At 37.2% G+C, this 26539-nt stretch overlaps 3 protein-coding genes across 6 annotated transcripts in view; 2 read left to right on the top strand and 1 right to left on the bottom strand.

Annotated features, from left to right (window-relative positions):
* The window catches only part of atp8b4 (ATPase phospholipid transporting 8B4), a 37191-nt gene extending 34973 nt beyond the window's left edge, over positions 1-2218 (bottom strand). The window contains exons 1-2 of one of the 2 annotated variants that reach the window (XM_084397026.1): positions 2087-2218; positions 144-211 (exon numbers count right to left, since the gene is read on the bottom strand). In XM_084397026.1, the coding sequence (XP_084253152.1) occupies positions 144-211; positions 2087-2106 (88 nt within the window). In that variant the 5' untranslated portion in view covers positions 2107-2218. The remainder of the gene's footprint in view (positions 1-143; positions 212-2086) is intronic. The other variant, XM_084397027.1, reaches the window with a different exon arrangement.
* Positions 2219-2724: 506 nt separating this feature from the next.
* sqor (sulfide quinone oxidoreductase) lies at positions 2725-11995 on the top strand. Of its 3 annotated transcripts, none has more exons than XM_084396346.1 (11): positions 2726-2996; positions 3484-3544; positions 4541-4767; positions 5564-5734; positions 6075-6128; positions 6588-6782; positions 8394-8603; positions 8705-8888; positions 9191-9258; positions 11386-11564; positions 11652-11995. In XM_084396346.1, exons 3-11 carry the CDS (start codon positions 4549-4551, stop codon positions 11707-11709), a joined length of 1338 nt encoding a protein of 445 aa, XP_084252472.1. In that variant the 5' UTR covers positions 2726-2996; positions 3484-3544; positions 4541-4548; the 3' UTR covers positions 11710-11995. The 3 variants fall into 3 exon arrangements, with proteins under 3 accessions (XP_084252473.1, XP_084252472.1, XP_084252471.1); XM_084396345.1 differs by having other exon boundaries at positions 2727-2996; positions 4517-4767; XM_084396347.1 differs by lacking the exon at positions 3484-3544 and having other exon boundaries at positions 2725-2996.
* A 164-nt stretch (positions 11996-12159) lies between these two features.
* On the top strand, positions 12160-26003 carry ctdspl2a (CTD (carboxy-terminal domain, RNA polymerase II, polypeptide A) small phosphatase like 2a). The gene is made up of 13 exons (XM_084397377.1): positions 12160-12325; positions 17379-17587; positions 17667-17805; positions 17945-18091; positions 19564-19782; positions 19858-19945; positions 20030-20141; positions 20230-20316; positions 20422-20484; positions 21274-21353; positions 21531-21657; positions 21751-21846; positions 23746-26003. The coding sequence occupies exons 2-13, from the start codon at positions 17402-17404 to the stop codon at positions 23809-23811; spliced, it is 1410 nt and encodes a 469-aa protein (XP_084253503.1). The 5' UTR covers positions 12160-12325; positions 17379-17401; the 3' UTR covers positions 23812-26003.
* The last annotated feature ends 536 nt before the right edge of the window (positions 26004-26539 follow it).

Below are 26539 nucleotides of genomic sequence, written 5' to 3'. Positions count from 1 at the left end.
ATGCAATAATTTTCATTTTTGGGTGAACTATTCCTTTAAGACATTTAGGATGACTTGAATACATTCAACATTTCTAAACATGAATGCCAGTATACGTTTATGTGTTTTATATGCAAGATTTGTTCATGTCCAACTGTACTAACCAATGTGAACGTCCTTCTTCCAAATTGCCATAACATCAGGCCATCTCCGACGGGTCCTAAGGGTTTCACTGAAAAACATGAAGCCAGTGTGAGTCCAACAGTCCATTTCCATTAAACACCCTTGTCATTTTCCTTATAGAAACGATCAAATTTAAATTTGCTGATTTGAAGATTATATTAATAGAGATTTTATACAAAGAAGCAGATCAACAATGACATCCCAAGCAAAACGCTTTCCTATAAAGCCATACTGTAATTCATATAGGCTTGTTTACTTGGATTGGAAAGCACAGCAGTTGATTAGCTAGAGTCACACACACCAGAATGTAATTGTCTTTCAAAGTAGAAGTTTTTAATGTCTGACACACACAGCGTATCTTCCCCCACATCGTCCTAATGAGAACCCAGAGGAGCTGCAGCTAGGAGACCGGTCAGGTCTCTGGGAACACACACTCTCCGCCGGGAACACTGCAGGGTTGCTGATGCTGGCATGCAGTAAACACAGGTGATCCCGAGAAGAGCTGCATATATGCTGGCTTTACGTGACAAAACGATTGATAGAAAAGGTGGGACATTGTACTGAACCTACGTAGCTGTGAAAGGTTGTAACCTTCCCTGTTTCGATGTGAAAATAAACGTAACATGGGATACCTCAGCACTTGCACACTTCGGATGTCTTCCTAATTTAACACACCTGATACTGTATCATCAGCTCATTAATAGAAGCTCCAAGACCTGAACTGTCACAAGAAAGACTTCCAAAATGCACCATGTTTTGTACTCCAGGACCACCGCTTTCCATTGAAATCAACGCTGGAAGTTCGTAAGCAGTAGAGGCGCCTGACATACTGACCCGACGTGCCTGCAGAGCTCTACGGTCCAATACAAAAGTGACTGTAGACTCTCATATATTGACAATCCTGTCCTCTATACCTATCAATAAACCTGCAACGGCATGAGAATATAGAATATAGCATTAGAAAATACTATGGAATTTGTCAAAATTATATAAATATGGATCCAAATCCAGATATGGATACAACATATATAACAAGAATTATTTATTTAAACTAAATTAATTGTTATGCGTATATACGCAATAATTATATTTTAATTAATAATAACAATTATAATTTTATAAATACACATTACTAGCCTATTACAAGATATATATATATATATATATATATATATATATGAGTAGCCTATATGTAGTAAATATATTTTAAATAATAATAATAATTATTATTATTATAGTTACGCATCACAAATATATTACACTAGATATATTTTGAATACAATAAATAATCTCAATTTAATTTAATTCAAATGTATTGTTATGAATATATATATATACATATATATATATATATATATATATATATATTCTATTTTAAATAATAATACTTATTATTATTATTATTAAGTAAAGCATCATCATTTTACAGTTGGTATATTTTAAATAAAATAAAAATAAAATAAATTCGATTTTAGATGTTACATGTATATCGTTAATTTAATATATCAAATATATTGTATTACATATTAAAATATTTGGCATATTTAATTTAAAGTTTTTATCTTACAACATACTGAATTATAATAAACTGTGAGAATACACAAACTATTAACATTATTCAATGCCCAAATAGACGAAATAGCCATGCAGTCGACCCAAGGTAAAACACGTTAACGTTACCTCAGTTGTACAGTCTCAATTGGTCAACCTTAAGTGGCACACAGATGTAAAATAAGACCGATAATTACAATAAATTGACATTTCATGTATAAAATCTGCTACAGAATGCAATAACAAGCCAATATTATGTCATTGAGAGAAACGCGTGCCCGTCAGACCCGCTCATCGCTCATAAATGCGGTGTATAGGTACACTATCATGATCCATCATTCACAACATGCAATGTACAACATACAGCGCTTACCGAAAACAAGCTCCATCCATTCATTTATGGCTCTGCTACGGAGACAGGGTGGAGTAAATCGTCCATAAGAAATTAAGCAGAGAAAACACTGGACAGATCCTTAAATCACCTCCTGCTCTCTCGCGCTCTCACGCGCGCGCGCACGCATACACAACCGTTTTGCGGAAGGTTACAGCTTACGACCAAAACGTAAACAAACCGTGAATGAATAAATACATTCGGTTTTCATTTAAGAACAAACTTGTTTGTATTTTTTTATTTTATTATAGCATATAAAAACATGCTAATTTGCTGTAGTCTGGATATTTGACTGTATATTACCAGCGATATTTTTAACTGATATAATGTTAACACCATAATACCGACCTACAATAGGCGCCAGGGATTATTGGGAACGTCTTTTCAAAACTTTTTGGGTTATCTGTGTAAAAAATAGAACTTGCTATATGTTTTATATACGTGTTATTATAATAACAAATAATTTAATTTATCTGAGATTTTAATTAGTATGTTTAAAGTGAGGTTATTTAATGTTATTAGTCTTCTTCAGTATGATGGGTGCTGTAATTCAGTCTAATAATTCAGTAACGTTTGATAATAATAAGCAGCACCTGATGGAAATGCAGTAGCGACCCCTTCTGGACGATCACGGCGGCATGAAAGTATTGACTTTCGTTTGCTCGTGCGTGCAAAGTTCACACGTACAGTACTACCGTAAAAACGGACATAGATCGAGCGCTATAAAATAATTAGCTTGAATAAAGATTTATGACATGCACAGATTACATCATCGCGCAACGTTACTGACAGTCTGATTCGTCACACTGAGCTGAACCAGGAAAACAAACCGCATTGATACTGTATCATTGACAGTTGCAAGAGCTGTCTCACAGACATCGCTTTGACTCTGGTAAGACCTTATTTGACCCGAGTTTAATGTGTGATATGTGTCAGAAATAAGGATTTACTAGTACACCGTCTATAGGAATATGTTGTTTATTGTTATCCTGTACACAAGCAACTGTTAGCAATTTGACTACGCACGTAGGCTGTACAGCTGACTTGAAGGGTAAACATAATAATTGCAGACATCTAACTTATGTAGTCAGCACTGATATCCTACATTTCAATGCTTAAATGTTATTGATGGGAATTTAAAACAAAAAGGTTCTGTATTGTCAGTGATAATGGAATGTCCTTTCATAGCTAGACAGTATAATTGACTACAGAAAAAGACTGCTCACTAAATGATTAGAAACAAGGATGCCTAGGAAGGCAGCTCAATAGTTTTTGAGCCACATCCATGTAAAATGCCAGGTATCATGACTCAGCTTTAGTTTAACTGTAAGATGTGTTGGGTTGGAATGATAGTGAATATGTTTTTGACTACGTACCAGGGTGTTTCATCCAACAGACGTGAGGACTTCTCTTTCTACGCTCAGCTTTGAAAGTAAAAAGGCGAGTAGATGCATGCAAGATCTCTAAATGTAGCATACTATTTTCATTTTTAAAGATTACAGTACGGCTGAAATGTTACGCTATTACAAGAAGACTAGATTACACAATAGTCTTTGATGCTTTTTGGGAACATCACCACGAGAACTTTTGAGAACATGTCAGCACAACCTCTTTAAAGTGTTATATATTTGAAGATTTAACTCAATTCAAACAAGGGAACAAATGAATAAAACAAGGTCATGAATTATTAAGGCTTGGCAACTAATTCTTAAAAGTAGAGTTCACCCAAAAATCTAAATGCTGTCATCATTTACTCACCTCTCAATTTGTTCCACACCTGTATGAGTTTCTTCGGCTGAACACAAAAGAAGATATTTTAAAGAATATTGGTAACCAGTTAACAGTAGCCATTGACTTATATAGTATTTTATTTTTCATACTGTGGAAGTCAGTGGCTACCGTCAACTGTTTGATAACCAACATTCTTTAAAATATCTTCTTTTGTGTTCAACCGAAGAAAGAAACTCATACAGGTGTGGAACAACTTGAGGGTGAGTAAATTATGACAACATTTTCATGTTTGGGTGAACTAACCCTTTAATTTGTGGCCATGATATCTGTTTCTTGTGTGGGGATCTGGATTTATGATGAATATTCTCACCGGGAACTAATATTTTATGTGAACATGATATGGGATCAAAATAAAACAATAAATATATATATATATATATTGTTTTGTGTTCATCCTGATTAATATTTTTATGTTTTATTTAATATATTATTTCACTCTGTAGTTTTTTCATCAGTGTTTTGTGATTGATTAAAGTGGTCTAAGAGAAAAACCAACAACTGAGGTTAACCAAATTAGTTGCCTAACTGTGGTTACCATGACCTCCTAAGTTGTAAAAAAAAAAAAGGAAGTAGCATCTGGTCGTTGTAAAGATTGTTTCTGTCTGTAACTTGTTTGCACAGTTCCCTCTGGTTTCCTCCCACCAGTGCTCAGCATGGCAGGCGTTCTACACCCACAGCTGCTGCTGTTGTCCAGGCAGTACTGCAGAGTTTCCTCTGTCATCAACTCACACATTCACACCAGCTCTGGGCTGGCCGCCAAAGACCACTACAAAGTTCTCGTGCTCGGTGGAGGGACCGGTGGCATAGCCATGGCCGCACGCCTGAAAAGAAAGGTTGGCGCGGAGAACGTGGCCATCGTGGAGCCTAGTGAGGTACAATGCAGCAGAGCATTTTTAGTTGACCTGCTCCTTTAAGAGATCAACATGTGCCTGGTTGTTCTAGAACAGGGGTGGCCAACCCTGCTCCTGCCGATTGACTGTCCTGCACAGTTTATCTCCAACCCTAATCAAACACACCTGACTTTAATTTTCAAGCGATCCTGAAGATGTTAATTTGTTGCTTCAGGTGTGTTTGATTAGGGTTGGAGATAAACTGTGCAGGACAGTCGATCGGAGCAGGAGCAGGGTTGGGCACCCCTAGAGGAGTCACGTACATCACATCCTGGGATTCAGGTTTAACAAGTTCCTGTTTAGAGCATGTCCAAAAGCTTTGGGGTCTGTAAGACTTTTTTGTTTTTAAAGAAATCAGCAAGGACACATTACTGTAAATTGATCAAAAGTGACTTTTATGTTACAATATAGATTTCTAGTTCAAATAAATGCTGTTCTTTTGAGCTTTCTATTCATCAAAGAATCCAGAAAGAAAAAGTATCACAGTTTCCACTAAAATATTACTGTTTTCAATATTGATTATAATAAAGCAATTTGCATATTAGAATGATTTCTGAAGGATCATGTGACACTGAAGACTGGAGGAATGATGCTGAAAATTCAGCTTTGATCACAGGAATAAATTACGTTTTAAAATATATTCAAATGTAAAACAGTTATTTTAAATAGTAATATTTTTACTGTGTTTGATCAAATATATGCAGCCTTAATGAGCAGAAGAGACTTTTATTCAACTCTTCAAAACTCAGCATGACATTTAATGCATTTTTGATTCCAGACGCATTACTATCAGCCTATATGGACGTTAGTTGGCGCAGGGGCTAAAACGGTTGCTTCCTCTGCGCGATCAACAGCGAGTGTGATCCCATCAGGGGTGGCGTGGGTCAAGTCCAAAGTGGCACAATTTGACCCTGAGAACAACTCTGTCCACACGGACTCTGGGAAAAAGGTATGGAACGGTATTTAAGTTGATAGTTACACTATTAACGCGTCTGTGTTGTGAAAGAGCATTGCTTTTCTGCATATGATTAGTATAGAAAAGGGTCTTTTTGATGAGGGTGATGCTGGGAATTTTTGTGGCATCATTGTGATCTTGCATAAGATTACAGTCAGTGCACATGTTATTGAACCCTGAAGGTGTGTTGTTATGAAATAATCAGAGCAGAACGTGTTGCAAAATCAAAAGGAATGTCATATTACCATTGATAATTCAGAATGCTCACTTAAATCAAACTAAACCTAGCTTTAGTATTTTTTACTGATTATATGTAACTGTTTTCTTCTCGCAGATTTCCTATGATTATCTGATTGTAGCTCTTGGGCTTGAACTGCACTTTGAAAAGGTATGTTATGAATGTCATTCATATAGACTGAATTGCTCGTTTTCTGTTTTCATATGCATGATGTGAAACCTTTACTGGATGTAGTGCTTGTTTTGATTGAGAGGAAACATTCTCGGATCTTTTATTATTAACAGTTTGGGTGTGGTGTTATTGCCACATCAGTCCAGAGGATGTTTCCAATCTTACTGTCATGTTAATTACATTTGTCTGTCAGTCTTGATATCAAAGGTTAAGTACAATTTCAACCTTTGCTCTGGTTTTTTATTTTTTTATTCATACCTGACATGACTCTGTTTATGCAAAGAAATATGAAACTGTACCTGTTTACACAGTGTGAAACATGGAATAAGATAACTCTGGATTAATAAACAAAAAAATTATCCTGGGTTAACAATTTAAAGTGGTACGTTAGATATCATTTTCCTCTCAATCCAATTGAATTCCTTCTGCTTATTACAGATCAAGGGCCTGCCAGAAGCGTTTGAACATCCCAAAATTGGTTCAAACTACTCTGTGAAAACAGTGGAAAAGACGTGGGATGCCTTGAGAAACTTTAAGGAGGGAAATGCTTTGTTCACCTTACCAAACACTCCCATCAAATGTGGAGGAGCTCCTCAGAAAATCATGTATCTCTCGGATACCTACCTGAGAAAGGTTTCATTCTTGATCTACGCATTGTGTTGTAAATCCTATTGTACATTAATCATCACCTTTTATTAAAGGGGTCATATAATGCCATTTTTGTACAAGCTAATATGATTCTTTAGGGTCTAAATTAAAAGTTTGTAATATACTTTAATTAAAAATTCTCATTAGTATTGTAAGAAAACACTCATTTTACCTGGTCAAAAACAGCTCTGTTTTCAGCACGCCGTTTAAGTGCATGTGTCTTTAAATGATAATGAGCTTTGCTCACCCCGCCCCTCTGTTCTGTGCGTACACCGTTTGTAATAACAACACAATAACCACAACGCGTTGTTCATTATAAACGTGGGATTATGAATTATATTGAGAACGTCGTATATAGAAAACATGGCGTAATGTACCCTGAGTGTACGCAGCCGCATTCATCGTGAAGCGTGCTAGCGATTTGCAAAGATTAATATAAATATTAATATAAAGGTTAATAAAACGTTACAGTCACTTCTTCTGGAGGTGCAGCAGGAACACGAATAGTTGGTACCAATCCTTTTTTCAGGAGCAGCTTCTTAGCAAAACCAGCTTTATACTGACCGTTTGTAAAGCAGTCTGGTGTGTGAAAGGATTCGCGCAAACATGAAAGCATTGACGTTGATCGTGGGGAATATTCCCTTCGAAAACAAACTCAGCCACTGCGTCTTCAGCGGTTCGGATTTAGGAACATCAAAATGACTGCTGTGTTCCTTATTACACCCAAGAACAGAACACCACAATCGCTTAGACGCCATTCTGCTCATAGACAGCGCTCCAGCGTATCAACAATGACCGGGTCGGTCCGCCCGGACTATGATTGACAGCTCGCTCACGAGCGAGGGCGGGTCTGTGTTGAAACGCTACTGTCAATCAACAATCGTGGGAGGGTTAACGGCTTGATTTGAGATGGGGGAAAACATATAAGGAGATAAAAAAAAAAACACAGGATGGATTTGTATAATTTTATGATGGTTGTGTACAGGCACTGCCAACACACATTTCAGTACAATCAACTTGTAAAAGTGCATGTACCATTATATGACCCCTTTAATACACCTACAGAAATATCATGCTATTACTATATTTTTGGACATATGATTTGGGCCACATATCATGGTAATACCATGTATTTTTTTACATATATCATGGCAATACCATATTCTGTGGACATGAATAAGGATAATAACATGTTTTTTGGGCATATATCATATAGTAACACCATGTATTTTGGACATGTACAATGGTAATACCATGTTTTGTGGACACAAATAAGGGTAACACCATGTATTTGTTGTTTATGTATCATGGCAATACCATATTCTGTGGACATGAATAAGGTTAATAACATGTTTTTTGGGCATATATCATGGCAACACCATGTATTTTGTACATGTTTCGTGGCAATATCATGTTTTTTTTTATTCGAAGTAGCTTGGAGAGCCATGTAAACACAATGGTAAATTAATATAATTTAGTACCATAGTATTAACACTTAAAACCATGGTACTGCCACAATACATTTAAGACTCCAAATGACCAATAATAATCAAAGAATTGATAACGTTTTTAAACAATGTTTTGGTTTTTTTTTAGACAGGAAAAAGGTCAAAAGCCAACATTATTTTCAACACCTCCTTACCAGTGCTGTTTGGGGTCAAGAAATATGCAGATGCCTTGTGGGAGATAGTGAAGAAACGGGACCTTAATGTAAACCTCAGGCAGAACCTCATCGAGGTCAGGGCAGACCAACAGGAAGCTGTTTTTGAGAATCTGGACAAACCTGGGGAGACAGAGGTTTACAAGGTAGCAATTGTTAAATTTGTCACACACACACACAAAAAAAACCCATTCAGTTCTGTTTGCTGTAGATTGAGTGTGTCACGAACCCTTCATCTTGGTCATAGTACGAGATGATCCACGTTACCCCACCGATGGGACCACCCGCAGTGCTGAAAGGCTCCTCATTGGACGATGCGGCCGGCTGGCTGGATGTAAATAAGTACAACCTTCAGCATAATACGTATGCCAATGTATTTGGTATCGGAGACTGCACCAATCTACCCACGTCCAAAACGGCAGCAGCAGTAGGTAAAGCACCGAACAAAAACTTTCTTTAAATACATTTTCTGATTATAAATGTTTTTTGATATTATGTAATTATTGTGGTGCTCTCTGGGAAAAGTAGGAGATAAGTACTAGCTCATTAAACCTTTTCTTAATTTTCAGTACTCATCAGACAGATTCTTGAACCTGTTTTTGTTTTTCGTTTTCCACAATTAGAAGTTTCTTGTGAAGTGATTTCCCTTTCATTTAGAGACGATTTATGTAATGAGAGTTGTTTCACTGAAATGAGATGACCAGGAGAATCACATGACTATAATCTTCTGCAGCTGCACAGTCTGCTGTACTCGACCGAACTATCAGCAGAGTCCTGAAGAAACAGACGCCAGATAAGGCGGTAAGTATGTTTGAGGATAAACATGAATGTGCCTTGCCACTGTGGAAGTGCTGTGTTATCCAAATGAACACCACCAGGGGGCGCAGTGTTAAAATAAACAATTACATAATCATACTGCATACTGGCTTTGAGTCTGACATGGATCCAATCCTAATATAGAGTGGTGCGGTAATGATGTATTTTTATCGCATGACTTCAACTAAGCTTGACAACTCTTTCAGTCTTTGTTTAAAAACGTATTCTCCTGAAAGTTCGAGTTATAATAGATTGCAAGAGCGCGATTATAAACACAACGAGGCTGTGAAAGCGGACTAGTGAATAGATGAGTTTACCTGTTCGACTAATGACGTTTAATGTCCCCGACAATCTCTGTAGTCCCATTAAGATACTTGTTAGCAACCGCCTTTTACAAGACAAGTAAAAGCTTTAAATAACCCAAGAGGGTATTACTGGTGTATTTTATATCGCTGAATAAAACTTTCAAGATATGAAAATATCTTGAGCTTGTGTTCACCACAGACCTTATTTCAGGCATTAACCAAAAGTCCATAAAAAAAATAAAACATTGACTTTGGGACGATGGAACCAGAAGTGCTAAAATACTAACTCGTTTCTGGGTCTCGGGCTACAAAAGTACGTCATCCCAGCACCAATCTATTGCTCTTTAACTTATCTGCCATCTACTATCCTAAAATAAATATCCTAAAATAATTTGTGGCTAATATTACTTCTGGTTCATTTGTTACACTTTTGTCACGCACAGAAAAATTAAGTCCAGTGCATTGAATTGTGGGATTGAATAATTTCACACTCAGTCGCTGCGTCTGAAATCGAATACATTTCTAGTATGTAGTAAGCAAAAGCAGTATGCCAATAGAGTAAAAAAACAGTAGGCGAAAAGTATCCAGATGACCTACCACTTCCTGCAAGGACACTTTACTATCCCATGAGGCCACGGGAGAGAATTTGCGAATGGAACTGAAGCGACACAACTGACGCTGGTAGATCACATGACAATGACAACATGGCGGATGTAGTACGTTTCATACTACCCATAGACAAAGAAATGGACACAGCGACCCCATTGGATTCAACGGAGAAAAGTGAAGTCAATTAGAAGCACTCACTTCCTGATGGCTGAGTGTACTGCGCAGACTCAAACTGAGCTTGACGACGTAGATGTGACGCGAGCAACCCGTCTGTCTTCTAGTTGCTGTGCCAAGAGAAATCTGAATCATTCCCTTCCGAAACTTGCAGAGACGGAGAGTGTGAGTAGGATGTGTCCATGAGCTAGGAGCAGGAGCAACTTTTGCTAAGTATTCTGATTAATTACTTTGTCATTTTGCCTCCACGTCCCCTCGATTGCCCGCGAGCTTCTCCTCCTGTCCATACGGTAATCTCTCTACTGTGCGACAGAGAGTCGCGTGGTTATGACGCAATCGTTAGCCTATTTTTACAAAAACTGCTTCTACGGGGCCATAACGTAAGATACAAGGTAATGGAGCCTTTTATACATTTTCGTGTTTCTTTTGAAATAAATAATGGACAAATGGAGTCTTTAAACGCCTCAGATGTAAAGTTATTCGCTGTCAAAGTGACGCCAAAATGAATGGGAGTCAATGGAATGCTAACAGCAGGTGGGGGTCCTCTAGCCAATGGCGGCGCCCGGGGAAGCTTCAGTTTTTTCTGAAACATTACCCCCCTGATACTACCCTTATTGATTCTATATAGAGCGTACTTTTTTTAGCGGTCACCAAGTAAACGCGTATTTCAGACACAGCGAGTGTGTTGTATACTGAACAGTTTGGCAAATGTGGTAGTCATGTAGTCGCATTCTGTGGATTCTGAAAATATGCATACTACGCACATTTATGCATGCCTAATACAGAAATAGTACGGTACGGTGTATGCTGTTCTAAAAATATACATTTTTCATATATAACTACACATACAGCTAGCAAGTACATTCATGTACAGGCATGTACATAAATAATGCATATATTCATACATTAATTGGATTAAGGATATACTAATAAATAATTAAATTCATCATTCTAAATAGCTAAATATTACTTATTGCATACTAATTATAAATAATAAATGCTAATTGTTTTGTGCATGCTGCAGTATGATGGCTACACCTCGTGCCCTCTGGTTACAAGCTACAACACAGTCATCTTGGCAGAATTTGATTATGACTCGCAGCCGCTGGAGACGTTCCCTGTGGACCAAAGTAAAGAGAGCAGGGTCATGTACCACATGAAAGCTGATGTCATGCCTCACTTGTATTGGCATGGACTTCTCAAGTGAGTACTGCTGATCTAGTACTGTTCTCAACTTACCCTTTTGATTATAAGCCTGACTTTTTTTCTCTCTTCCTTTTCTTCCTTAAGGGGGATTTGGGGAGGCCCAGGACCATACCGGACCATCATGCATTTGGGAATGAAATAGAACAAACCTTGAAAGGGAACAGAGTAAAAATGTATTTTAAATTGCTATCAAATTCCTGTTTGTTGGTGCTTGACTTGCACAAATTAATATCCAGAGATGCCTGCTTTAAAATATAGTTTGCTAGCTTTGCACAATTTCTAATTACAGTGCTATAACATAGTTTTGGCTACAGCATCAATGTATTAAAAACATTCTACTTTTGAGCTGTCCTTGCATAACTTTTTCATATCATTCAGAAAGCAATGCATTTTTAAAATGTGAAAATAAAGAGCAGGTTCTTTATGAAGTCTGTATTTTGACTCTTGAATATTTAGATAATGTGATAGACAGACAGACAGATAGATAGATAGCTAGATAGATAAGTTTGACATTCCGCCACCTTCCGCCAGTATCTTGCGCATGCGCGGTAGTGCACAGCATCATCCGGGTTCTTCGCAAGAATCCCTCTGAGAGGAGGCGGGAAATGGCGTCCCGAGCAGCTGTATCAGATCTATCTGTCGCTCAGTGACTCACTCTCGGCCAGAGAAGCGACCGACAGACACTCGCGCGGGCCGCTTTAGCCGCCGTGGCCAGATCCACAACCATCTCTGGATCGTGTCGTCGCGACCCCTGGCATGTAAGTGTTTTACCGAACATATTTTGATCACGTACAGGCAAAAATAAATATTTAACCCTACGCCACGGTCGCAGTGCTTTGAAATCTCGCGTCTTCACGACTCGCCCCCTCCTTATGTGAGAATATGTTCTTCATGCAGATGAAGACGGAGCAGTGCTAATGTTTTACACGGCATTTCTATTCATACTAATTGATAAATATAACGTCATAGGATCAATAAAAACGTCTCTTTCTCCGTGCGTGTTTACAGTGTGAAAAAGGCTCGAGCGCGAGCAACGAGACGCAGAGCGCGGGTGTCGCGAGACAGCCAACAAGTCATCTGGTAGCGCTAGTCGTCAAAACACCCTCGTGCTCAAATATTACCATCAAAATAAAATGGGTTTTTGAGACGGGGAAAAATTACGTGGGTAGCTTGAAATCTGTGGTGCTGTTTTACGGGCGACTGTTGTTGGCGAATTTTTTTTCTTTTTTTTTTCTTTGATGTTAAAACCGCTTGGCTGCTTGCTAACTTGTGCGCGACCATTTTTTGTTTAATAATGCAGCCTGGAGGCGCGAACTGACAAAAAATACTCAAGTAGCTAATATTTTTAGTGGTGTATTGCGTTGGCTCATAAATGTAAACAGATTTACATCACGTAAATGTGTTAGACATAACCGGCAGGCTAATGGCAAGCTACATTTGTTTAGATTCAACAAGCGGAGAAGGAGACATGATTCACCCCCGCCCACTTCAGCACATCTGATTCTGAAGACTTCCACTAGTTTGTTTCCACGGCACATACCAATGGTTATTCGAACACTCAAAATCATAAAAAACGATTTCTACATTTATTTCGCATCAGTATGACTGTAGAATATAGTAGAACCTGTGTTTCTATGCACGCACACACACACACACACACCAGTATGGTGTAAATTCTCACCAACACACTTTTTTTTAATCTGATTAAATATTTAAGATGCTGTGATTTAATAGCTCGTTCTAAATATTTAAAATATAGAAAATATTTTTTATGAATCCTGGATGTATTAGAGCACTACATATATATATTTTTTTATGATATTCTAATAATATAATAATATAATCCTTTGTTTCAATGTCACTTGTTTTTTTTTTTTTTTTTTTTTTTTTTTTACTAGAAAGTTTACAAAGAGAGCCATAAACTGGTGCTTTTGGACATTTTTTTTCTTTTTTGGTATAATATTTTCCCCCTGAGATTTTAAGTTAATCTATTTTAATAATTTAACAACACATTTTGTACATTCACGGTTTTCTGATTTCGGTCACATGACGTGGATGTAAATAGATAAAATATTTAATCTGATTTTATTTTGACTTTGTAGCTGGACTTTAAAGTGAACTCAACTTTTTAGTTATTATTATTAATAATTATATTATGTTTTAGCTTAAATTACAAAGATGAAGACAAATATATTAGCCTACTGTTGTAAACTACAATTAAACTGTAAAATAAAATTACTTGACAATAGGGGTGTGTGATATTGACAAATTATATCTCTATTTTCTCGATAACGATTATTATACGATATTTTGCTTGAGTGTGTTTGTGTTGGTACTTTGGCAGGTTTAGGACTGTCGTGGACAGCCGACTCCTAAAGTTTTGACGTTCTTCATACTCCGTGTGGTGGTCAGTTCACAGCAGTGACAGAAATAATTTTTTCCAATATGTTTCAATAGATTTGTACCTAATATGGGCATTTATACCTTTTATAAAGCCATTTTTTAAACCTAATTATCTGCATGCATCATCTTTTGTGTCAATTTCATAAATTTAGTCAAATTCTATTATAAAAATAAGACACAATTGGGCTGTTACCAATCAAATGAAATCAGTATCAACAAAATTCATCTTTACAATATTGATATTTAAAACAAGTAATGAAACTTTAAATGTGAAATTGAATCCGCCAGTAGGTGGCAGCAAGTCACTGTTAATGAGCGAATCATTGAGATTCAACCATTCATTCAAACGGCTGATTCACTCAAGGAAAGAAGCATTTGACTATCTTAATCTACCCTAGTCAACTGATTCGTTCAAAAACCTGATTCACTCAGTAAGGAAACACCGCCGTGTGTGGCTTTGTTTTGAACTATTTTCGTTGGCGAAATAGAGGAAAAACAGGCAATATGGTGTCTAAAATAAGTCACTTAATATTAACTTCTTGTTTATTAAACTTGTATAAAATCAATATCACATTTGTTATCAAGCTGATATTTGGAGAAAAACTGCATTCTTGTGATATTTATTACTAAGCCCCTTTCACACAGCGCATTGAACCCGGGAAATTGCCGGCAAATTGCCGGAACGCCTTCTGTGTGAACGCAAACACGACCCGGGTTTAATGCCGGGATCGATGCCGGGTTGGGGACCTAGTAACATTGCCGTGTTCAGTCCCGGGACGCGCGCTGTGTGAACAAAAGCCGTAATAATGCCGTGTCGTAGTGATGACGCTGAAGCCGGGATCGTTCGCCAGCTGTGAAACGGTACGAAATGCGCAATTTTATGATCGAATCAGAGAAATAAATGCACAAGCGTGGTTTCTCGAGAGAGAAATCGCAGCTCATAAGCAAACTGAAGACGCTGCTGAGACATTACAAGTCACATCGATGTCACGTGTCTTTCCGGGACATACACGGGTTGTGTGTGAACGCGCTCTCTGATTCCGGAAAATCACTGGCAGTGTGAATGAACCAAAATCAAATGAACCCGGGTCAAATCCCGGGTCACTTTATCCGTGTATTTTCCGGAATCTCTGTGTGAAAGGGGCTTAAATGATATAAATAAAGACTAAATCACGCAGTAAAAGCGCTAAAAATGTAAATGCATAAAACACAAAAATTGGTAACACTAATACATCTGTCGCTTCCAATTGTAGTATTGCACTGTCAAGACAGCACGATTGTCTAGAGAGGTGGACATTTATTTATAGTTCCGATACTGGCTATCAATGTGCATGACCGTAGCTAAAAAGTGTAGAAAATGTTAAGGATAAGAGCTGTAAGTTAAACAAGTTGGTTATATCGCAGAGCTGTTTATGAGAAATCTTGAGCACATAAAAAAATAATAAAAACGTACATTTTAAGGTTTACTACTGTTGTGACAAGCATTAGGAGACATATGCAAAATACTCGCGTTCTTGCGAAATGATTGGCCTTTTCGTTTGTCGTTGTTTACGTAGTGCCCCGCCCCCTCAGTGTGTCTGCAAATCAGAAGCGGGGAATGTCAGGGAAATAGATAAAAAAAAATTAAAAAAACCTGATTCATTTTTAATGTACATCATTGTTTAGGTTTTGTTTTAATGTACATACAGTATTTAGAAAATAACATTATTTCATATTAATTCGAGTTATTGTAAAATTATAATACATTTAATAATGACAGTTCAAAAAAGGCTGATGTTAGACTTTGTAATCATGCTATTTTCTTAATCCATATCAGTGATAAATTAATTCTTTCTGGTTTATCGTATGTATCAGTAGCTTTATAGAACCAAAGAGTATAGAAGCAAAGAGTATATATTATCGCTATATTAACTATTTAACTATTAATTATTAACTAAGAAACCCCAGCGGTTCCTTCAAGAACTCCGATCAGCTCTCGACCCTCCTTTGGGGAAACCCTTAGGGATGCATGCTATATTGGCCACAATATTGGCTGATATACATGTAAAAAAAATGATGCTATGGCTGTCGGCTCGAGATAAGAGATTTAAGCCTATTTATTAAATCCGATAAATAATGGATTATTTAATTAACGCTGTAGTAAAGTGCTTCAGTTTACTGGTAATCATCTTAAGGATGCACAGATAGGAATTTTTTGGTCGATGTTATACCGATTTTTACAGACAACAATTGGCTGATACTGATATTTGTTACTTGGTCTCTTATTTCAATCAACAAAATAACATGACTGTCTGTAAAAAAAAAAGTGCATCATGTTTATTAATCAAATAACATTTAGTAAATTGCATAAACAATTATGAATAAAACAGCATTGTTGTATATTTATGCAGAGTTCAATACAAAGAGCCGAAGCGCTGATCACACATGGTACATTTTGCATATAAAAACATGCAGTGGAATGGATCCCCCACAACTTCTTGACTTTCGAGACATATTTTTAAAAAAAAGTTGAACAACTTTTAACTTTACATGGCTTTCTAAACATGCAGCTCTGCCTTGCAAGACGCGAGTGCAATGGTCAAAGGTGTCAATCTAGCGCTTTACATAGAAAACAATGGAAAAGCAGCGCAGAAAATGCATTCTGTGTGAACGGCATCACGGTTTTGATGCAACCGAGGTCATCTCCGCACAAGTGGGTTCAGCTGGATAGGCTAAGTTGTTGTTCGCCACTGACGCACACCTAAAATTTGAATGCACTATTTTTAATTTTATGTATTTTTATTTTAAATTTGAATTTACTTTGACAGCCTTACGGTGCATCCCTACCTGATCTAGACACATACACATGGCTTAATTGTCCTTTAAAATTCCCATTTCCTTTAAATATTAGGCTAAGTCATTTGTCTAATAATTATTGATTAAATGAAATGCAAAATCATAATTGCACAGCAATATTGTCATATTGATAGGATAGTGGAGAAGAGTCACAGCACAACTGAGACGGATTCGATCACTGGACGCCTACGTAAATATCTGTTCCAAGTTTCTGTTCTCAAATCCCACACGCAAGAGCGTGAAGGTCTGCAACCAGGTGTCCCCCGGTTTAACCCATTACAGTCTTCAATAGTTTGCGCTGACATAAATCCCCATGGATTGGGTGATGGTTTCCCCCCCTTTTTGTGGCACTCTTAAAGACTGGGGTAGAGTGCTGTGGAGAGCTTTCTTGTCAACGGCAGCAGGGAAGAGATCCGATTGTTTTCCTTGAGTTGCCATGACTGATTTCCGGAATGGAATTTCCCAACAGCCTGAATATCTCGCATTCAATGTTATTAATGAAATTTATGCAAATATACCCGGTGCTGCCCTGCACCTTTTTCACAGTCGATGAACTGGTTTTGTCTTTTCCAGTCTTACATGTGACTTTTGGGACAATGAGGCTGAGAGTGCGCAAGGCATCTCAGCAGCGGAGCGCCACCCCGTCCGCCCGGACCGCCAAGACCAAGAGGAAGCTCTCCGAGGTGGAACACGCTTTGCCCTCCGAAGACGGCAAGATGCAGAAACGAGACACGGGCATTTTTTCCACCATCAAACGGTTCATCAGAGGCAACGCTGTCAAGGTTAGGATTTTGAAAGTGGTTTTTGAGATGATTCTGTGGAGTCTGCGGGTTTGATTTGAGCTGTATTTCTTAATGTCAGGTGGAGCAGTGCCCTCCTGCTAAGAGAAGCCGCGTAGACTGTGATTCGGACAGTAATCTGATCACATCCACTCCGACCGGTGGGAACCTGCCCAGCAGAGCAAACCCCAGAGCCCGCAGGAAAGGCCCTGTCAATGGAGGTAGGAGTGCTGACACTCACAGATAAACGGGCCACTCTTCTTTTAAGAGTGCTGTATGTAAATGACCTTTGTTGTGAACGGTTATGCAGGCTGTCAGCGATCTAGTGGTGTTGAATGTTTCTCGTTTTCTTCTGCTCAGATACTATGACAGGTCAGAGTATACCCGTGAAGCCCAACGGGAAGCTGGAGGTGCAGGCAGAAACCCCGAGCAGTCCCCCCCGCACCACCCTCCTGGGAACCATCTTCTCTCCTGTTTTTAGCTTCTTCTCACCCGCCAACAAAAACGGTAAGGGCCTGTGATCGCACTTGTCAGCTGATTAAATGCATGTGCCTAAGTGACATGGTTAGTCACCTTTTGATATACAACAATGTGTGAGAATAAATATGAAGCATGAAACATAAAATCAGTGTTGACCATATTTAATTTATTTATACATATTTCTGGGGCCAGATTGATGAAATATTTAGAGTAAAATTCTGATTTTTTTTTATTTTATTCTTTTTATTTTTAACATTTCTTCTTTCTTTTCCTTAAGACTGTTCTCAAAGCATTAAACTGAATTCCTAAAATAAATGCTTCAAAAAAAAGTATCAGTTTTGGGATAACTTCCAATTTGAAGTCCATCTTGTGACAGGCTCTTTAAAAATAACTATTTAAAATACACACAGTATTAACAAGAATCCACTTTTTGGCAGAAAGTTCGGGCAGACGACAAAACTGCAGTAATAAACAACATTATTGTGCATTGCTGTTGATGCTTTTATAGTATAGTTATCATTATCATTCTTGGTTTGAACTGGCCTTTTTTGTGTACAATTCAACAGCACACAATACTTGGAAAACTTTGTTTAGGGGGTGTACTTACTATAGTGATAACAGTAAATTATGCATGCACAATTACAAGTAACTAACCCTAAACCAAACCCTAAGCATAACTCTACAGTAAGTACATGTAGTTAATTGATATTACTCAGTACTTATGAGTACAATGTAACTGTCACCTTAAAATAAAGTGTAACCATAAAATACTAACCAATAGCCAAATATCGAATTAGACATTAGTCACGTTTCCTCCGTTGGGAACGGTTATAGTTATATTTCATTATATTGGGTCTACGACCCTAAAAAGGACAGAATGCTCAGGCATACCTGTTTTTTCTCATCATAGTCGCGATGTTGCCCGTCACAGTTCGGTACAGGCATCAGACCTGCGTCTCCTCGCAGCAGATCTTTGTGTGTGTGTGTGTGTGACGGAGGGATTCCTGCCGCTGTTTTGACTCCTTTACACACTTTATAATCTCTTAATGAGTTTTCATCTGGTCAAAATACTATCACATGTAGGCTACGCACATACAACGAGCGCATTTATCCCAGCACGCAGCATTGGTTTGGATGTTTAGTAAGTTCTGTTGCAAAAAATAAAAGCCAATCAATCGGGTTGTGAACACATCCCTATGCCTTTAGGTTCGGTGTTAAAATGGCGATTTGAACCATAAGTGGACCAGGACTAAATAAATTTTTTTGGTCTGAACCAAGCGAACCGAAACTACAAGTGTGAACACACCCATAATGTAGAACTAAAATTCAAAGTGCATCATTTCTGAGCTAAAGCAATTGGGCAGAATTGAGAATCTTCGCTGCTGTCTGAGACCAGTCACACCTGCTGCAAACTGAAACATTTACCATTTACCGATGAAATTGCAGCAGTTTTTCCTGATTTCATCACACTGTTAAACTGAGCCGTCCTCATCCTCCAGCTACAACGGGTTCTGATTCCCCGGGTCAGGCGGTGGAAGCTGAGGAGATCGTGAAGCAGCTCGAAATGGAGCAGCTCGAGGAAACCCCGACCAGCACTACCACCGACGGCCGAGACCTGACCTTTGACCCCGCGCTAAACCCTCGACCGCCGCCTCTCGTAGACACACCGGTAGAGGAAGGAGAGATCGTCACAGAGGCTGACATGCCTCCGCTAACTGGTGAGTGTCTGGCATGTTCTCCAGCTGGACCGCTTGCCTGAAGATGACCATCCTCACATTTTCTCTCTTGGTTAGCCGTAGGATGCAACAGCAATTACCCGGATGTCCCGCCCTCACCTCCTCCAGAAGGGACTTATGAAGAGGACTGGGAAGTTTTTGACCCGTGAGCCTAATTTCAACACGCTCTAAATCTGAATAACTTGAATATCGACACATGCTTGTGTGCTAACTTGTCTGTCTCTTCCAGGTATTTCTTTATCAAACACGTGCCACCCCTGACCGAAGAGCAGCTCACCCGTAAGCCCGCGCTCCCTCTGAAAACCAGGAGCACGCCTGAGTTCTCCCTCGTCCTGGATCTGGTACGTCGGCGTTCAACTCTGATCTTGGTTGTTTGATGCGAGCTGTTTTTGATGCGAGGATTAAGCCGTCACTGTGGTTTTATTCCAGGATGAGACGTTGGTCCACTGCAGCCTCAATGAATTGGAGGATGCAGCTTTGACCTTCCCTGTGCTTTTCCAAGACGTCATTTACCAGGTACAGAACAAGCATCTCAAACAATCAATAGTTCACATTTTTCACAAGCTGTGTACTGCTTTGCACATAGCCCTGTTAGAGTGATTTGCTTTCTCACTCCTAAAGGTGTACGTCCGGTTACGGCCATTCTTTAGAGAATTCCTGGAACGCATGTCTCAGATTTATGAGGTAAGAGGTGTTTTTATTATTATTTTGTTTTTGTTTTCAATTCCATAATGGAGTTGACCTGATTTATGAAATCTTTGAATAAACATTTTATAACATTGAGGTCATGTGCAAAATCCCAGCAATCAGCACATACACATGTGTGTCCCATTCGTTTATTAAAGCAATAAAGGCTCAAACCCAGTGTTTAAAGATACATATTAAATATGCGAGTAATTATTAGCTAACAAAAAATAACAGCACATGAAAAGTGCCTAATATTTGATATATATGCACACAAATCTGCTGAACTGGTTTGATTTATTGTGGAAACTGTGATATTTTATTATTTATATTAGGGCTGTCACGATTCCCCGAGTACTCAATTCCTCTAGCAATTTCCCCGTGTCGATTAAATACCGGAAGTGCTGCATCCATGAACCGCATTATCGGACCGTTTTCAATGACTGCACGATATATTAAAACCATTTAAAAATCATAATTTTGCATAGTGCTATTCACTTTTTTTTTATTGATTTCGTAATTTTTTCCCTAAATGCCGAAATTAAAGATTTTCAGAAAACAAAAGTAGTTTATTTCATAACATGCGTAACATTAAACCGACATGTTAAACTGTTTATCCACGTTGTGCGAACCTTCAAAACCATTTCGGACAAAAAAAAATTGGTAGCTGAAAATTGCGCATCCCTAGTCGTTGGTCTTCTCAAACCCTAATGAATATCCCGTCAATGATGTGGTCTACCGTTTTCACCTCTGACTGGCGTTAATGCCATAACCTTGAATTATCTGCAGATTATTCTCTTCACTGCTTCCAAGAAGGTTTATGCTGACAAGCTGCTGAACATCCTGGATCCTAAAAAACAGTTGGTTAGGTCAGTATCTTGAAATAGTTTTTGTGTCTTGTCTCAAGCAGGTGCTCTTTCCAAATAAATCTATAAAGTGAAGTTTAAATGCATTAAATTGCATTTGATGGGAACAAATGTGTCTGAATTCTCACATTGAATGATGTTTGAAAGTGAGCATTAAGCTCTTTTCCGCTCGTATCTCAGGCACAGATTGTTTCGCGAGCACTGCGTATGCGTCCAAGGCAACTACATCAAAGATCTCAACATCCTCGGGAGGGATCTCTCCAAGACGGTGATCATAGACAACTCTCCTCAGGCTTTTGCCTACCAGGTTCGTGAAGCCGCCTCGGGTTTCACCTTCATTGATGCGGTCTGCGCTGAGTTATTAGTATGTAAAGCTCAGGATGTGCTTCTCTCATTGCAGCTTTCCAATGGGATCCCCATTGAGAGTTGGTTTGTGGACAAGAATGACAATGAGCTCCTAAAGCTGGTGCCGTTTTTGGAGAAGCTGGTAGAACTGGTATGTGCGTCTTGTCTTTTGTGTGCTGCTTTTTGTTGATGATGGTATTGTAGGGTTTGTTTTCTCCTATTTAATATTTTCTCCTATCTTAGTTTAATGAGTAAAGACATAAATGTAAGAAAAATACATATATTGTTTTATATAAATATTACGTGTACATTTTACTGTTGATTTAAATTTGATTTTAAATGAGATTTCTAATTAAGAATAATGGTATAATGATAATAAAATTGTTGCAGTAACTCAAATTACACACTTTTGTAATACTGTTTTTTAAACATTTTTAGATAATACCAGGGCTTTTTGATTTTGCTTTTTAAAAAATTGCTATAGCTATTTACAAAACTATTGCTCTAATATAAAATCTGATGTGATGGGTTTTAATTATTGTTGTTTTCAATAAAAAGTAAATGTATATTTTTATTTGACATTTATTCTTTGCGATTTAATTCTAAGTAATAATGATTTATTATTAATATTTTAACTATGCCCTTTTCATAAAACAGTCTTTTAGATAATTGGATAATACCAGGGCTTTTTTCACAAACTTTTTTTTATTTTTTTTATTTTTTATTACTCACTGGTGATCCCAGATTATTTTAGTTCAAAATATGTTTGAGCTTATATATCTCAATATTAATAACAGTCTGGTTAATTTTGAGTCTTGAACTATAAACTCTCAAGTGTTGGCTTTCTAAATGTATGTGTGTTATGTTTCTATTCAGAATTACTTATGAGCAGTAACCTTTTTATTTTGGGCATTTCATGTATGCAGCACTTGCCAAAATTGGGGGTGATGGGGAAGGGGTTAACTAAACTTTTTCTAAGCCGATTTACAGAATAATTGCTATAAAAATTGAATACCAAACATTAGAATTTTTTTAGTGTTAAAGGTATAGCGGAGGATCTTTCTGAATTTTAGATAAGACCCGCCCTCTCCACTTTTTGAATAAGTTTGATTGATTCACCAGAATGATTGACAATTAGGAGGACCAATAGTATAGGTGATCCACCCGGAAGTAAAAAATCCTCCGCTATTCCTTTAAGAATATACCTTCATTATGTGATTTGGTTTTAATTGTTGTTTTAAATAAAAAAAAATGAAATGTACTTTTTATATTCTACATTATAATATCTTAGTAATATTACATATTACATTACATTACATAAACATACATATTAAAAATACATATTACATTACATAAACATAATATCTTAGTGTGAAGATGATGTTATGGGTTTTAATAATTGTTTTAAATTCAAATTTAATGTACTTTTTTAAAAATACACATACATTTATTTTAATAAGATTTATTTACAATTTAATTTATTTAATTTTAGTAGAAATAATAATAAGCGTTAATCATTAATACCTCAAAATATGCACATTCATAATTCTTTTTTTTCTTTTTCTTTTAGATAGTACCAGGGTTTTTTCACAAACTTAATTTTTTTTCACTTATTATGAACAGTCAACTTTTCTATATTTACTAAAGCATTTTTACAAAAGCAATATTGAGAAACTGGCCGTCGTCTGTAACACCACGATTAGCCATGATCTGCGTCCGATTAATTCCTGCATGTTTTGGGTTCAGGTGTCACACACTTAAGTTCAAAATAATTGTACACACGTGAGCGTTAGAAAGCAGGCGTCTGTCAGTGGATATATTAGAGATCAGCTTTTCAAACGCTCCCGTGTGTATCTGTGTAAGCTCGGTGAAGAGCGTCAAAGACGTCGATTCATAACATGTTTTTGAAGCGTTGAACATTGTAGCCAATCACAGACACTTATGTTGAGCGCGTCAGCTCTCCGGTGGACAACAGAGATGAAGGAACAGCTAATCGAAATGTGCACAACTGTGTTTTCGTTGACTTTTTTTGTGTGTGTTTTTATTCCAGAATGAGGACGTTCGGCCATACATAAGAGAGAGATTTCGCCTGCATGACCTTCTACCCCCAGACTGAACGTCCAAGAAAACGAACATTTCTTGCCAACCAGACTGTTTTTAAGCAGTGGGGGGATTTACACCGCGGGCAAAGGAGAATTTGCCACAAACTCTTTGCCATAAGGATTTCAACTACAGACTTGCCTACATTGGTGTTTTTTTTTTAATGTGGGGCGGGAGGAAGGGAGGGGGGGGGGGGGCTCCGGACTAATGTTTTAAGATGTATACATATGTTTTCTATACACACACTCTCATTTATGGACGAGAAGATGATTTCTGATTGGTCGTCCTGCTCTGCTGAGTGGAGTCTATGCCTGATTCGGACTTTAACGTAAAGCGCTGTGCAGAAGTGGACTTGCGTCACTCATTTTGGTGCTCTAAGGGACCCTCTGCCCTACCAGGCCACTGGCTTACTTCAACGAGAATGAACGGTTGAATATAAATCTATAGAACATGAATATATACATTCAACTATGTGTGTATATGTATATATAACATTTGTACATATATATTTTTTCCTGTCAAGTTTGTAAAACACAACTTGCCCTTTGGTTTTAATCCATTATGCATTCCTTTTTAGTTCAAGGTGTTTCTTCATAGACGAGCTGGCTTTTTCTTAATTATTTTTTTTTTTTACTCTAGATTTGATGTGTATTTAATGGCCTATCCGTTTCGCTCTAGCTTTCTGGTGAAGTGTAATCCAAAATCCGGTGACATCCCGCGTGGGGCATATGGAAACGCATCATTGCTCATTTGTAAATCTCGACTCGATTCGCTGTCTTGTGGTTTCCAGTTACTGACCGCTTACTACCATTTATTCATGTCAGTCCTAATTCGAGGAATTTAACTTTTTTTTTTTTGTTCTTAGTTTGTTTTTATATACAAGTATAGATGAAATGTAAAATACTGTATGTGCTTTAAATTGCTTTTCTGTGGAAAAAAAATAATAATAATGCTTTGTCTCTTTCAGAAATGTCCGGTAATTGTAGCACCAGCACATGAACTCGCTTAATCACTGCATATCTGCAATATTCCCTGGGTTTTTCTTTTTCTCCTGCAATCCTGCTTTGTTTTAGGAATTATCATGTACAGCTCTACCTACCTCTGAAGGGTAGACCTTCCGTTTCATTCAGTGTTACCCCCCACCCACCCCAATGGTTTTTATTTCCATGGACATTAATACATGATTTTTATGTACCAGTACAATTCGAATTGGTTTTTCTTTGTCGTTTGGATGAAAGTTTCACATGTGGCCTTGATTTTTGTTATTTTTACTTGTCAGTTATGACTTTAAGCTTATCATCATAGTTAGAGCTAGGGATGCACCGATATTACATTTTTGGCCGATACCGATAATTCTTTATATTTCAACTGATTTGCTGGCTGATAAACCTAAAACTAAATTGATGATATTTTTGAGAGCCATCTGAAGTGTTGAAGGAAATAATCCATTATTTATCAGCTTTAAGATATTGGCCAAAAATGTTTTATCTGGTCGATACCGATATGGTGGCCGATGTATTGTGCATCCCTAGTTAAAGCTCATGCTTTTTACTGTTCAGGAGGAAATATGACACCGCTGAGAAATTTGAAGTTTAATAGCAAGGTTTTTAATAGAATTGGTAATAATTTTAGCCTACAGTCTCTGGCAGCTCTTGTCAATTTAGATGAATATTTTCTCACAAAATGGCAGCTTCTGTTTCGGGAGTATTAACTTACTGTCAATGGATCAGATAACTAGATTTTTTTTTTTTTTTTTTTTTTGTGATTGCAATGGATGAAATGAGTCTTTTTGATGGAATGGTTGTGTGTTTGGTTGCAAATGTTTTGTGAATGAAAAGGCCTTTGTTAAAGATAGATGTAAATGCAATGAATGTATTTCAGTGCAGCTTTTGCAGCGCACATGGAGCAACAAGAAAACATTCTTTAAATCTTTTCAGATTATGTATATCATCATATTGTATGTGTTTTTCCTGGAATGGTATTTTTTTATATAGTGTCAGTGAAACTGAATCCCTTATTGGGTCCTGGACTTTGGTTTAATGTAGCTGACTATTAAAAACAAGAACGGCGGTTAGTCACTGAAAACAGCATGCTGAGAAGTTCAAGACTGAAACATTAAATTTGCTGTTTTTGCACAATAGAAGGTTTCATTTTTACTGTTAACGGTTTCTGTCGAATAAATTCAGTTCTTGTAATAACTCAAAAACCGCACACTTTCTTAGCATGTATTTGATTGGAAATTAAAATCATAATCTACAAATAGGACTTAGGGGGAACACCCTTTATCCCAATATCAAAAGTAATTTTTTTTTTATAATTTAAAGTTATAAAATCAAAAAGTATAATCATTTTATTAAATACATACATTATTATTTTCATTTATTGTATATATACATATAATTATTTATTTAATAAATTACATATTTGATAATTTTGGGCCTAAAATACATATTTTGCCTATTTAAATCTTAAATCATTATAATAAATCATTTGTTGACCATGTGCACAGTGTTAAAATCATTGCTTTTATATATTTTCCAATATAATTAAGTCTATTTACATTATAAAAAAACAAAAAAAAAACATTTTTATAGTTATTTGCAATCTCTCGCCACCTTGTAATATTATGTTATTTTCACCTACATTTTACTTCATGCACTGAATATTGTTTTACATTGCACAATAACTTCTGAGTTAGTATACACATCTATTCTTTGATATTATGTTAAAAAATAGTGCTGTCA

This window comes from Rutilus rutilus (assembly GCF_951802725.1).
Source record: "Rutilus rutilus genome assembly, chromosome: 23".
Classification (NCBI taxonomy): Eukaryota; Metazoa; Chordata; class Actinopteri; order Cypriniformes; family Leuciscidae; genus Rutilus; species Rutilus rutilus.
The sequence above is the reverse complement of the archived record's forward strand: the minus strand, read 5'-3'. Positions and strand labels throughout refer to the sequence as shown.